Source organism: Amia ocellicauda, chromosome 3 (genome assembly GCF_036373705.1).
Source record: "Amia ocellicauda isolate fAmiCal2 chromosome 3, fAmiCal2.hap1, whole genome shotgun sequence".
NCBI lineage: Eukaryota > Metazoa > Chordata > Actinopteri > Amiiformes > Amiidae > Amia > Amia ocellicauda.
This window is the reverse complement of record NC_089852.1, coordinates 9929265-9942533: the sequence shown is the minus strand read 5'-3', so window position 1 is coordinate 9942533 and position 13269 is coordinate 9929265. Positions and strand designations below refer to the sequence as shown.

The window sequence follows — 13269 nt, the reverse complement described above, 5'->3', positions numbered from 1 at the left end:
GACTTCATTATTTGCACACCTATTGGAATGTGTTTCCATGAACAAAATCCAAATATACAGTCCCAGGAAACAGGGATAGCAGCTTGACAAGTACTATTATTTCTTATACTATAGGAAAAAGCTGTTAAATAATTAAAAAAAAATGAAAACATTTGAAACAGCTTCAGAGTGCTCAGATAGTTTCCCCCTGCCGTTGCATTTTCGTTTCACTTATATTCTTTCTGTGTTAGCCATAAAGAATATTGAGTTTCCTTTGGGATTTAATTTCATTTCACAGACTTTTCAATATATCACAGAGGAATTGAAAGACTGCAAAGATTTATTGCCGTGCCAATATCTGATCATACATTTATTGCTTCTAACAAATCAACAGTTATGGTGTTCAAAAGTGATAACAGCCTCCAAACGTAAGCTATTTGCTGTAAAATCCATTTAGCAATTTCAAACTGTGCATGTGTGTGTGTGTGAGGCTGGGGGAATGTGTGCACCCTTGAAAAATAGGAAACGTAGGTCTTAAAAAATAACCTTGTTTCCTTAACTAATTAAAATGTACTGTACGCAACAGACAGTGTGACAGAACTGTACAATTCAGAGTTTTCCTGTCCGGAAACATGCAGTTGGGTAGTGTGGATTATAAAGATGTCATCTTTGCCACACCACTAAACTGGGCCATTGCTTGTTAATTGCTGGAGGCCATATGTGTTCACATTGTTGATGGTGTTGACCATCTGGGAGTATTTTGCAGGTCAAGATGAACCCTTCCTGTATTCAGTAGGAAGCCAGCTGGGTTTGAAGGAGTGCAGGTTTTGTCATCAACAATTTACTTAATAAATGTAAAGAAACGATTGACTGTTGGGACCTCATTAGGCCTGTGAACCCCCACATCCACACTTGTGATCTTCTGATAAGAGATGTGAACCTGAACTTGTAATAACCATTATCTGTGATACTGGTTTTATAAAACCAAGAATAAACTGATTTGAATGTTCACCAGAGTGAAAAACTCACAAAGCCCTGCTTATGTCTAACTAGTGTTTAAAGGCAATGTAGCAACCCTTTAGACTAAATGCTGTTAATGAAGCATAATTTCTTTTGGAAAGTTAATCCGCCTGTAAGGAATTAATGACAACACTATTTAAATGTTTCTGACACTATACATGTTTACATTTATAACTATTTATATGGACAAATACACACAAACAAATATATAAATGATGCTTATATATATAATGAAACACTAAAAAACATATTATATAATAAATAATGATATATTGATATATAAATTATATAAATATAATCAGTCATCTTATTTTATCAGTATGAGAGGACATTTTAAGACACTTTGAGGTGAGTTTTTAATTCAAGAAAGATATCCTATATTGTTTTGAAAGAACTCCAGTAGAATTCGTGGAAACCCTGGTACATTCTAATCATTTGCTTCAATGCATCTGAAAATACTTAAATACAAACCAATTAAATGTAAAACCTTTTAAATCTGGGACGGCTTCAGTCTATGTTTTACAGTGTGATGTTTTAAAACAGAGATGTGGAAAGAATTAATTTTAATGCCAAGACTTGATCTATTAAATACTAATTTGGCCAAAGTTGCTTTAGGGGAGAAATGCAAATGTCTTCTGCAGTTAGGATTAAAAATTTAGAAAGGTTAATAGTTGGCCTCATTTAAAAACAGTTCTGCTTCCTTGTGAAAGTGCTATGTTTGAAATACTGCACAGATAACATAGGGTTTAAATCATGTTACTGACCAGTATTAATTATACACAATTATACATTTATTTGTGAGTAATTTAGTTTTTATATCCAAAATAGATTATATTTAGTTAGGCTGGTGTTTCTAATCATGTTGTGGAAACGTAATATGGTTACATACATTTATGTTCAACATAAGGGTAAAAAGTTCTCTGATGTACCCTTATGATCATAACACTATTTTTTCTTATATACAGGCATGTGGAATATAAATGATCACCCAGAAACAAACTGGTACGTTTTGTCAATATGGAAGATGAGAGGGTACAAAAAAATGAATTTCGGAGGCATTGCATGTGCCAAGCTATTGCTTGCAGGTTGGAATGGGATTGCACCACACAAGGACTGTGCAAGTGTTGCCAAGAGCCAGGCAGGAGCGTTCGTAACAGTAGACAGATGGGGTGGAGGGAGTATGAAGCGGTGTGGCTATATATCCCGATATCATTGGCCACTTTTTATGTCTTCAGACCATATGTTAATGGTAAGATCTACCTCACTGTTGCTTTGACTGGGAGGAAACATTTATTAGATATCGACAGGACTGAATATCTTCCCACAACATGTGTGTATGGTAGAGTGAACTACCTGAACAAGAACATTGTAGTGCTGCCCAGGCTAGCCTTGTCATCTGAAGTGGCCTTTCATCACAACTTGTATTTACCTGCTGCCACCAAACTTTCTTCAATCAGTTCTCATTCAGTAGTGTACCACTGGAAATGTAACACTTGGACGGATCCAGATTCTGTCTAATGGGTGTCACACATATTTACAGAATATTTATAGTTGCACATTGGATTTGTCGATGATTGTCTTAACTGAAATACACATAATGGCAGTCATGTAAGGTACAATAAGCTGAGCTTCAATATACAGTATGTACTCTGGCCAGCAAGTGTGTGAGCATTTGTGCACACCACAGTATATTTTACTGGCATCAAAGAAATTGATTTTATTCTGAAGTATACTGAAATCACATCAAGCACGTTAGAGTAAGATTGGAAAGAATGCAATTAAACAAAATAAAATCAAAAAAAGTTATATCTGTTACAATTGAGTCAAGCTTTTTCAGTTTGGTGCTTTGCACTTCAGGCAATTCTTATCATGAATTGTACTGTAAATTCAAGAGAAACCTGCAGGCGCTTGGAAGAGCAGGATTCTACCATAAACATTTTAATAATGAGGTACTTTCATGTTATTGCAGTGTGTTTTTTCTCAAAGCATTCTGTTATCTCAGCATGTTTTTAGAGATTTAGATGCTAATAACTTGTTTAATGTCTCATTATATTTACTAAACAGGACCTGGGTACATTTGCTCTGTAATAGGCTGTTGGATATTACATTATTCCACCGATCATTTAAATAAATTGAGGGAAGAGTTTGAAAGATGAATGCGTTTCTCTTTCCTGATGGAATTTATCCCACATAGGATCATTTGCAGGAGCTTTAGTTGAGATTTAAACCATTTGCTTTGTCATACACCACAACAGCTTGAGCCATCATGCTATGTTGCTTAATTATTCAAGAACTATACTGGATGCTATTACTATAATGAGAACCTGGGATTGTTTTAGAAATTTTTCATGAATTTCTTGGAAGATAAATCCTTATATAATGTTTATTTCTTTATTTTATTTTTACCATTAACACAAATATTTACTGAAAATCCTACATTTTATATTAGATCGGGATAAAGATACCCCCATCTTCTGTGTAAGCACCAATTTCTGAGGTGGAACAGCTCACATTCAGTATATCCTATTAATGCCTTATTTTATCATGCAGGGTCATGTGCTGAACTGGTGTGCAATGTCATTATTGTATATGACAGGTTGCAGGTTTACACCATCAATTTCATTTTCTGAAGTCCGATATCACATTAAGCCAGTGGAAGAACTTCAGATAATCAGATCAGCAGGTATTTCTGAGGGGAAGGCCATATTGCTTTAAACAACCAGCCCTGAGTTATTTCTGCTCCAGAAAACATTGCTTCCTTCTCTCAGTCCCTGGACAATGTAATTCATAGATATCCCACTTACGAGCTCTTACAGTGCCCAGGACGTCTGAAACTGCTTTTAGCAAAATGTTTAATAGATGACTAGATGTTTAATAGTCATTTCACTGGTAAAAGTCGCTGATTAAGGAATTTGTACAGTGAAATCTGCAAATTACCCAAATCAAAATGAGCCATTAATAGACTTTACTAATTACAGCAAACAGGACTGTATTGAGAGCAGTACAAATTGTGCTCATTCCTTTGTATTCATAGAGTTTTAACTGAAAGCATTCACAGTCCTGCGTTCAAACTATGATATTCAGTGATCTATTCTGTTTAATAAATAATATTCAATTAAAGTAAACTGATGTTACATGTTTCCAGAACTGCTGAATACTGATTCCACCTTGAGGATCCAGTTGATTGTATTGAACTGAGACAGTTGGTGTGTAAACATTTGACTGCCATTGATTTATATACATTGAAAGTACATACAAATCCAAGGATTAGATTTATATTAATATTTCCAGTTGACAAATTGTTCTACAATGCACTTTACTTTCTCTGTCTCTAAACAGCTGGCTGATTATAACATAATAATAACACAATACATTATTAAGTATATCAAATATACTAACACGTTGCATGAGTTGGCTGAATTTGCATTTGTTCAGAATTACTCCACTGCCTTGTATCATTTCCAGCTAATGGTGTGCTTGCAGGCAAATAAACATTAAGCTCTGAGAGTGAGACACTTTTGACAACGTTGTATTGAATTGAAATTAGTAACTGCCATTTTAAAGGTACCGAAGGAATCATAATTTAAAAAAGAAACAGTTAAGTATAAATGTTTCGTGAGAGCACTGACTACATTTAGCAAATTCTATGTGTTCTCAAATCATTATGAGACATCACTTTGATTAGAGTGTGTGTTGCTGGGCAAATTGTGAATGATATATCACCTGGATAGGGGCATCTCTGTTTGAGACTATAATCAATACCCTTATTGTATTGAATTACTGATAGGCCTATGTGTCTTTGTGTGTCTGCTGCATTCCTCTATCCTAATGACTCGTAAGGAAACCAAACATCAAAAACAATAGCATAGCATGTTCAGCTTAAGGAGGTAAAAAAAATACTGTAATTAGTGTATCAGAAGAAAAAAACAAAAAAACAGCCACTTCATAAGTTATTCAGATGTCAGCATGACAGCTATTCAATTAAAAAGGAAGGATAGTTTGATATTTTTGGCTCGTTAAACAGGATATTTCAGACATCACGTTTATTATTATTTTATTTGCGTGTATTTATTGTCTCATCCTATTAGAACAAGTCAAAAGGCTTTCTGTGAAGCTATAGGGGAAACTAGAGGAACGTGTTTATTATTCGAGCGACAGCGCCCCCTGGAGGTCGATCGACGTTGTTACAGTAACACCGCTTTGATGCCCGACCTGGTTGTATACAGTCCCTCGGTTACACACAGTGGCAGGATAGGAGGTGAGCAGCAACAGTACTCAGCTAACAGAATTAAGTAACAGGACGGTTTTGCAGCATATATAGAAACCGATGCAGTTGTGTAATAACTGTATTTTTTTTCTGTCTTTTTAACTGTCTTTGTATTTTAATTATTTATATTACCTACCGGGAATGAAGCGATCCAGCAGATGGATTCATCGATGATTTTAGCAACCAATGCGATGGAAGAGGAATTGATAAGATTTACGTAATAATTATTATATTATTTGATTCACACAATTTTAACACAAAATAACCAAGGCTATTAAGAAAACAACATACTATCATAAATAAAATGTGTTGGCTAGTGAATTGTTTTAATGTTATTCCTAACACCGGAAGTACGTCATTACGCACACGGCGGAAGGTGAGGTGAGTGACTTGGGAACTGCAAGTACGTTTTGTAAGTTTCTAGACTAGTTTCTTGGGAAAATAAGCATTATTGTTCGTATCTTCACTGCATTAAAGCAAACCACTTTACTGTTGCACTTAAAATGTTTGAAAGTACAGTCCTTATTTCCGGATTAATTCATTATTCTTAATTTGGAGATAGTCGGTTCATTGCAGATGTTGAATAAACCTGAATTTAGCTCATTCTAGTTTTAAAAGTGTTGGCATGTGTACATTTATATGCTGTACTTAGCAAATTAAAACGGACGGCAAGTGGAAATACAGTGACAATTTGAGTGCATAAATATGCGTTCGAGTAAATTCATATATAAAACGACAGCCATTGTAGGGATGTTGTAGTGTAATGTTCACATCTGTATTTGTGTAGTGTACAGTGTGACGGTCCTGTTATATTAAGACAAGTGCAGAAATCAACTCTAACATTAAACTCCTATAGCAGTGGTCTCCAACCCTGGTCCTGGAGAGCAGGTTTTGGAGGTCACCCTTCTGTCACCATTTTTAAAACACTTGAATGTATTTACTTTGAAACAGTTCAGCAGGTGGTCTGGTAAATTCTGTCATTTAGAAACATAACTTCAGATTTCAATAATTCCATAATAATAATGATTTGCATAATTGATTGATAACTCCTATATGTTCCCAGTATTTAGACATTGGTAATTTAAGGTGACCTATAAGGTTAAGTGGATTGGGGCTCTCCATGACCAGAGTTGGAGATCACTGTCTTATAGTATCCAAATGTTATAGGCAGTTTTGTTTAGTACTTGTGTAAAATGATTTCCTTTTTTCTCCTTCGCTCAGGGATTAGTGTGAAAAGGCCATCCAGAACCACAATGTCAACCCAACAGGAAGAAGGCATTGGACACCAGTGCCAGGGGAACCCGCAGGAAGACAGTAACAACACTGCACTTCTGTCACACAACCTAGAGAAACTTACTACTGAGCAAACTACAGACCCAATTAGTGTCACTATTGGAGCAACAGTTCCCACTGGGTTTGAGCTCACCGCTGCAGAGGAAATAAAGGAAAAGATAGGTGCTGATGCAAGGATAAGCAAAGACCGTGGTAGAATATACTTCAAAATAACTCTTGAAAATCTACCTCAGGTGAGATGTATATTTTGGGGAAGGAAATACGAGTCCTATTTCATAGCAGTTTTATAGCATGTGGCTCTTGTACAAATAAGTGAAGAAAAGCAAGCATGACTCTAATTCTGATTCAACATGTCTGACGATGCACATTTGTTAAAATAAATAATAATTACAAAAAGGCAACAAGCCTGAAATATACCAGCATGCTGTACTCAGATACACAACAGCATGCCAGTTATTTCCAGAACTCTACCTGTATGTCATACATCTGAATTGTTTGCTGCCTGTGCAGTAGTCTAGCAAGGATGTGCTGGTTTCCTAACCCTTTCACTCATGTTGCTTTAGCTTCATCACCTGAAGTCTGTAGACAACTTATTTGTTGTGGTTGAGGAGTTTTCGGAATATGAGTTTAAAGACACAAAGGTATGTTTTCCATATGTTTTTCTTAATGTTCCTTATAAGATACGATATAATGCTCTACACTGGGTCATGTATGGTACATGCATACACACACACACGTCATTATTGTTTTTTTTTTTTGTAAGGCTCTTGATTCAGTACATACTGGATATCTTAATTTGTGGACTTTTTTTTCGCTCACAAATAGGAGGAAACGTTGGAGGACTTCCAGACGCTTGCTGCTAAGCTCCCATGGACATGTGCACTTGAGGTGTGGAAAATGAACAACTCTTTAAAGAAGAAGAGAACCCGACGAAAAATGGGCAAAGAGGCCGCATCTCCCAAAGGAGCCCCAGACACTGCAAGTGCAGAAAACTGCAATGCAGAGTCTCCGACTGCGATACACGAGAGAGAGAGTTTGGATCCAAAGACAGCAGAGACTGGTAATCATCAGGAGAAGTCAAAACAGGATGAGGAAGTGTCTACTGAGGTGCCTGAACTTGATAACGACTGTGAAGTTTCTGAGGAAGAAGAATCCTCTAAACTTCTGAAGTTTCGTGTGACTTGCAACAGGGCAGGGGAAAAACACAATTTTACTTCAAACGATGCTGCAAGGGATTTTGGGGGAGCTGTGCAAGACTTCTTCCAGTGGAAGGCCGATATGACTAAGTTCGATATTGAGGTACTTTTACAGTTCTATATAAATCACATTCAGCCCTTCAGCAATATAGTGTTGTACTGAAACTCTCGCACATTGTAATACAATTTACTGATACAAGCCCTAAGTGGTGTAGAAGAGCAAAACATTCAAAGTGATCTAATGTTTTTGTAGTCATGCTCAGTTTGTTCCTTCAGGGATTCCCCACAGCTATATTAAAACACAAGTCAGAAGCCATGTACAAACCATGCCTGTGTAACTTTTGGTGGAAACTCTGTCTTTAATATAAAAAATTAAGGAAAACATAAATTTCAATGTGTTCAATGTTCACATTTTCAAGTATATTTTTATGCTCTTTGCAGGTGCTCCTAAATATCCACAACACTGAGGTGGTTATTGGCATTGCACTGACAGAAGAGAGTCTCCACAGAAGAAATATAACTCATTTCGGCCCAACAACCCTGAGATCCACCCTTGCGTATGGAATGCTCAGGTAATTCTCATCTCGAGTTTTTGACAATCTGGAGTCTAATTTAGAGCTGTGCATGTTGATCTTAAACTCATAATACTTCATCAATCAGTGCTTATTCAAGTCTAGTTTAGAAAGCATGCAGAACGAAATGGTAAATCTGTGACTTCTGTTTTTATTTAATCGTCATTTTTTGTAAGTCATGAGATGCATGGTCTGACTATATATTTTACTTGCTGCAGGCTTTGTAAACCCCAGATGTCAGATGTTGTAATTGATCCGATGTGTGGAACTGGAGCTATACCTCTGGAGGTTTGTTTTACGAAAGTTGTTCTTAGGCCTGCTATTCATTTCTTTCATTGTGAAGTAATGCCCAATCTGTACATTTTTTATTTTTTCCCACCAAGTTTGTGTGAGGTAAAATAAAATATGAAGTATGTACTGCTGAAGCTTGCTGTCCGATCCCTTTTTCAGAAATCAACAATGTCATCTGTAATCCACTACTTCACTGTAACAAACCCAAATCTTGCAATGAGTTGCATTTTCCAAATTTTCTCTTCAGAGCTTCTGATTATGATTTTAATTAATTGAATGTGAATGCTCCAAAAGAACAGCTATGGCAAGTCTGATGCAAGCATGAAAACTGATTGCAGGTGCTCTTTTCTTTGTTAGGGAGCTATTGAGTGGCCATATTCCTACTACGTGGCTGGAGACAACAATGGAATGGCTGTGAACCGGACTGTGAATAATATAAATCACATCCATAAGAAAAGGCAAAACAAGAAAAGGTAATACCATGGACTGAAATGATCCTTTCATCACACATTCTTTATTAGTGTCTAACATCTAGGATCTAGATTATTATTACAATCTGTAAAAAAAAATTATGTTCTGAAGTCATGAGAATAAAGGTTATTTGCTATTATGATATCTATAATACAGTGCCTTGCGCTGTATTGATACCTCTCATAGTTTTCACATTTTGTTGCTTTAAAGCCTGCAGTCCTGACCCTTTGACGTAGGAATGTAATATACACTGTTATATCTGTTATATACACCACCAAATCCACACATTCACAGCAAAAACAAAAAGAAAGAAATAATAAGACTCAAAGCAGATGAGACCAAATGACCAAATTGGAACTTTTTGGCCTAAATGGCAAGTGTTTAGTACACCTCGCAAGTCGACACCATCCTTACAGTCAAGCTTGGTGTTGGCAGCATCATGCTATGGGGGTGCTTCTCCTCAACAGGGACTGGAAAGCTTAGGATTGAAGGACAAATGGATGGAGCAAAACACAGGCAAATACTAAAGAAAAGCCTTATCTTGTGCTTACACTTCAGTTTGAGCAGTTTTGGAAGGCACTGTATGTGTGTATAATCTTTCTTTCATTGTTTTTTCACCCAGTACAGCTTGGGGTCTATGTATAGACACGGTCCAGTGGGACTTGTGCAATCTTCCTGTGAGGACAGGCTCTGTGGATATTATTGTGACAGACATGCCTTTTGGAAAGAGGTATTTGATTTAATTTGCTTTAATGTGATATAATTAGCTGTACAACATTGGTTAAAACCACTAGATCAGAAGAATGTTATGTATTTTGATTGGTTAGCTGTAATAAAACCATGGATTCAACATGTACACATTTGAAGACCAGAAATGCTTATTAATGTAGTATACCTTTTATGTAAAATAATGACTAGTATATCACCTATTTAAAAAATAAATAGATATTTAAATCCTTGAACTACAGCAGTTATATTGTTTCAAATATAATACATTTGTATCATTAACTACTTCTACATGGTCTTTTTCTGTTTTTACTACATGTAATGTATTTTCTTTCCTAACCTAGTTAATGGATTGACTCTTTTGATCTGAGTCCTTGCATATATACATCATTTGTATTTCTGCTTTTAAGGTTGAAAACATTGATTTTGGAATCAGAAGAACACGCAGGTGACCACTAGGGGGCATTAGCTATATATTTATCAAAAAAAGCTGTAAAAAATCAAGAATGCAATAACTTGGCTATGCTACGCTGGCCCTAAAGTGCAAAAAGAAAAACAAAAAACAAACTTCAGGGCCAGCGTACTACACAGACGAGGCATTTTGGTCTCTTGCTCTGGTTCTAGGGAGCTCCAGTCTTTCAGATTGAATTGGTGTTTTAGAATAGGGTATACGTCACATTTAATATAGAATAACTATGCCAATGAATAAGTAAAAGGTTCCAGTGAAAAGGGCAAAACCAAGTGGGATGGCAAAAATAAGTTTATTTCACAATACTGTTGATTGAGACATAGAGTGCAATAACGGGCAACTGCAGTGACTCATTTGTGTTTCTGATTTCTCAAGAATGGGTTCTAAAAAGAAGAACTGGGATCTCTATCCCTCCTGCCTTAAAGAAATGGGTCGTGTCTGTAGGCCTGGAACAGGAAAGGCGGTGCTGTTAACCCAGGACAAGAAATGCTTTGCCAAGGTGCCCAACATATTTATATTTTAACATTCAACATGGGGGTGGGGCATGGGGGCTGCTGAAGGATTGTCAGCGAGGGAGGGGCTGGGTTATGATGGACTGTTGAAGGGTGGGGCATGTCTGTTTCCAATGTAAAAAAATCAGCCGTGATGACATCGGTAGGAACATTGTTTTATTGATGTTTCATATTTCATGGACAATATGAGTCAAATGTAGCCGGTGTTTAAGATAAAATGATCACTTACCTGGTCGGGCAGTCGGGTGGTCACCTATGTCGGACCATGGATTAAATAGAAGAGTGGGAAAGCTACAGAAATTCTGTCTTAGATGCATTTAAATACTGTGGAAGTCAGAAATGGTGATGCCCAGCATTTGAATTTCATGTTCCCCCACCATCATATTTCTATAGAAAGTTAATCAAATATATTTTTTTTTAGGCTCTGTCGAAGATGGGATACCTGTGGCGGAAGTCCCAGACAGTGTGGGTGAATGTAGGTGGGCTCCACGCGGCTGTCTATCTCCTGAAACGTACTGGGTTTTGTTTTAGCAAGATGTCAGAAGAATTTTCTGAGAATAAGGACCTGGTTGATGAAATTAGGGATGAGGAAAAATAATAAATACATTTTGAAATGGTAACATTTCTCATGTCCAGGTCTGGGAGAAAAGCATGTACCATATGAAAAGTGCCTGTTCCTGACATTCACATAAAAAAGGTTGTGAAATCTCAAAAGAAATCAATTTCACATGCATTTAACAGGAAATGTGGAATTACTCAGTTAAGTGCCATTACAGTAAATACATGATTCTTTGAACATATGCATTCCTACAGTATCATTAGATTTGTTTTCAGATGCAAACACTTCAAGAAAGAGCGGATCCTTGCACTAATACAGGATTTCAGGGCTTTTTAAGAGAAACCACAGTTACTACTGCTACTTTGGCCAGTGGCATTGTATTTTGTAAAATTAATTTATTAAAGTTGTTTTGTATCATTTAATGTGTAATAAGTATTAAGAGATTTCTTGAATGTTATTTGTAAGATTTTTACATAACTCAAGCTTTGCAGTTGAGTTGTTTGGATTATTAAAACCTATATTACTGATAGAAAAAATAAAAATGTTAGCTATTTAGAATAATGGGGTCCTGTTGTTCAGTATAGAATATTGAAGATGAATGCTGATGCTTTAAAGGAACTTGCTGGTTTGTGAATTACTTCAGCATTTATTACTTCATGCTTTCAAGAATGAACAAATTCTTTAAAAATAAATACTGTACTAGTCTATACAAATCTGCAATAGTTAACAGTACCCTGTGGTATAACTAACTGAAAACATTTCTGTTCAGTTGAACTTTGTTTTACATTTAGTTCATGTTTTACATTTAATTCATGTTCTCATTTTGAGAATTGAGTTTTCTCAAACTCAAAGGCCTGTGAAAGTGTGATTTGGCATTTCTTGTACTTCCTATTTAATAAAAATGTTCAGGGGAAAATCATTTTGTTTTTATAATTTGCATGTATCTGGTGTTAGATATATACACAGATGAACACACACACACACGTGCACATATATATATATATATATATATATATATATATATATATGTCTCAAAGCAAGCATACTCATTTATTTTGTTGAATGGCTGGTATGGTATAACTCCAAAATATTCAGCATGGTTGTAGTTACATTTATTAAAACCATAAGATATGGACATGCTAAATGTAGTAAATCCCTACCAACACAAAAATTATTTAAAAAAAATAAATTAACTATGCACACTCAGCAATTGCTGCAAGTTTAAAATTATTTATTGAATTGAACAGGCGTACACAATCTGTTAACTTTTACTCCTGATTGTTCAACAGGTGGGTGACTTAATTATGCAGTTTTCCTACATGATTTCAAATGCTTCCACACCTGTAGAAAAAGTACATATATTGTATTTACAGTATTACGTGTATTTGCACAATTATGCAATAAACACTTTGTGGGGTTAACCTTTGGTGCTGTAATGCACTTTTATTTTAATTATGTATTTGTTTTACATTCGTAATACATGCAGTTACTTGTTAAGAACATAAGAAAGTTTACAAATGAGAGGAGGCCATTCGACCCATCGTGCTCGTTTGGTGTCCGTTAATAACCAAGTGTTCCAAGGATCCTATCCAGTCTATTTTTAAATGTTAGCAAATTTTCAGCTTCAACCACATCGATGGGGAGTTTGTTCAGATTGTGATTCCTCTCTGTGTGAAGAAGTGTCTCCTGTTTTCCATCTTGAATGCCTTGAAGCCCAATTTCCATTTGTGTCCCCGGGTGCGTGTTTCCCTGCTGATCTGGAAAAGCTCCTCTGGTTTGATGTGGTCGATGCCTTTAATGATTTTGAAGACTTGAATCAAGTCCCCACGTAGTCTCCTCTGTTCCAGGGTGAAAAGGTTCAGTTCCCTCAGTCTCTCAGTAGGACATTCCCTTCAGACCTGGAATACTTAAGGA

The 13269-nt window shown here is 36.1% G+C and overlaps 1 protein-coding gene across 3 annotated transcripts; it reads left to right on the top strand.

The window, feature by feature from the left end:
- Nucleotides 1-5626: 5626 nt before the first annotated feature.
- On the top strand, nucleotides 5627-12274 carry thumpd3 (THUMP domain containing 3). 3 transcript variants are annotated; one of them, XM_066698087.1, is made up of 10 exons: nucleotides 5627-5647; nucleotides 6488-6792; nucleotides 7123-7200; nucleotides 7385-7858; nucleotides 8197-8327; nucleotides 8546-8615; nucleotides 8976-9091; nucleotides 9712-9819; nucleotides 10660-10783; nucleotides 11218-12274. In XM_066698087.1, the coding sequence occupies exons 2-10, from the start codon at nucleotides 6520-6522 to the stop codon at nucleotides 11392-11394; spliced, it is 1551 nt and encodes a 516-aa protein (XP_066554184.1). In that variant the 5' UTR covers nucleotides 5627-5647; nucleotides 6488-6519; the 3' UTR covers nucleotides 11395-12274. The 3 variants fall into 3 exon arrangements, with proteins under 3 accessions (XP_066554184.1, XP_066554181.1, XP_066554183.1); XM_066698084.1 differs by having other exon boundaries at nucleotides 5636-5678; XM_066698086.1 differs by having other exon boundaries at nucleotides 5639-5669.
- Nucleotides 12275-13269: the final 995 nt, after the last annotated feature.

What these genes read in the sequence shown, in the direction of transcription:
- thumpd3 (XM_066698087.1), top strand. Translation starts at nt 6,520, where the DNA reads ATGTCAACCCAACAGGAAGAAGGCATTGGACACCAGTGCCAGGGGAAC. An exon ending in TGACTAAGTTCGATATTGAG is followed by an intron (nt 7,859 to 8,196) that starts GTACTTTTACAG and finishes TGCTCTTTGCAG; the next exon opens with GTGCTCCTAAATATCCACAA. An exon ending in AAAAGGCAAAACAAGAAAAG is followed by an intron (nt 9,092 to 9,711) that starts GTAATACCATGG and finishes TTTTTCACCCAG; the next exon opens with TACAGCTTGGGGTCTATGTA.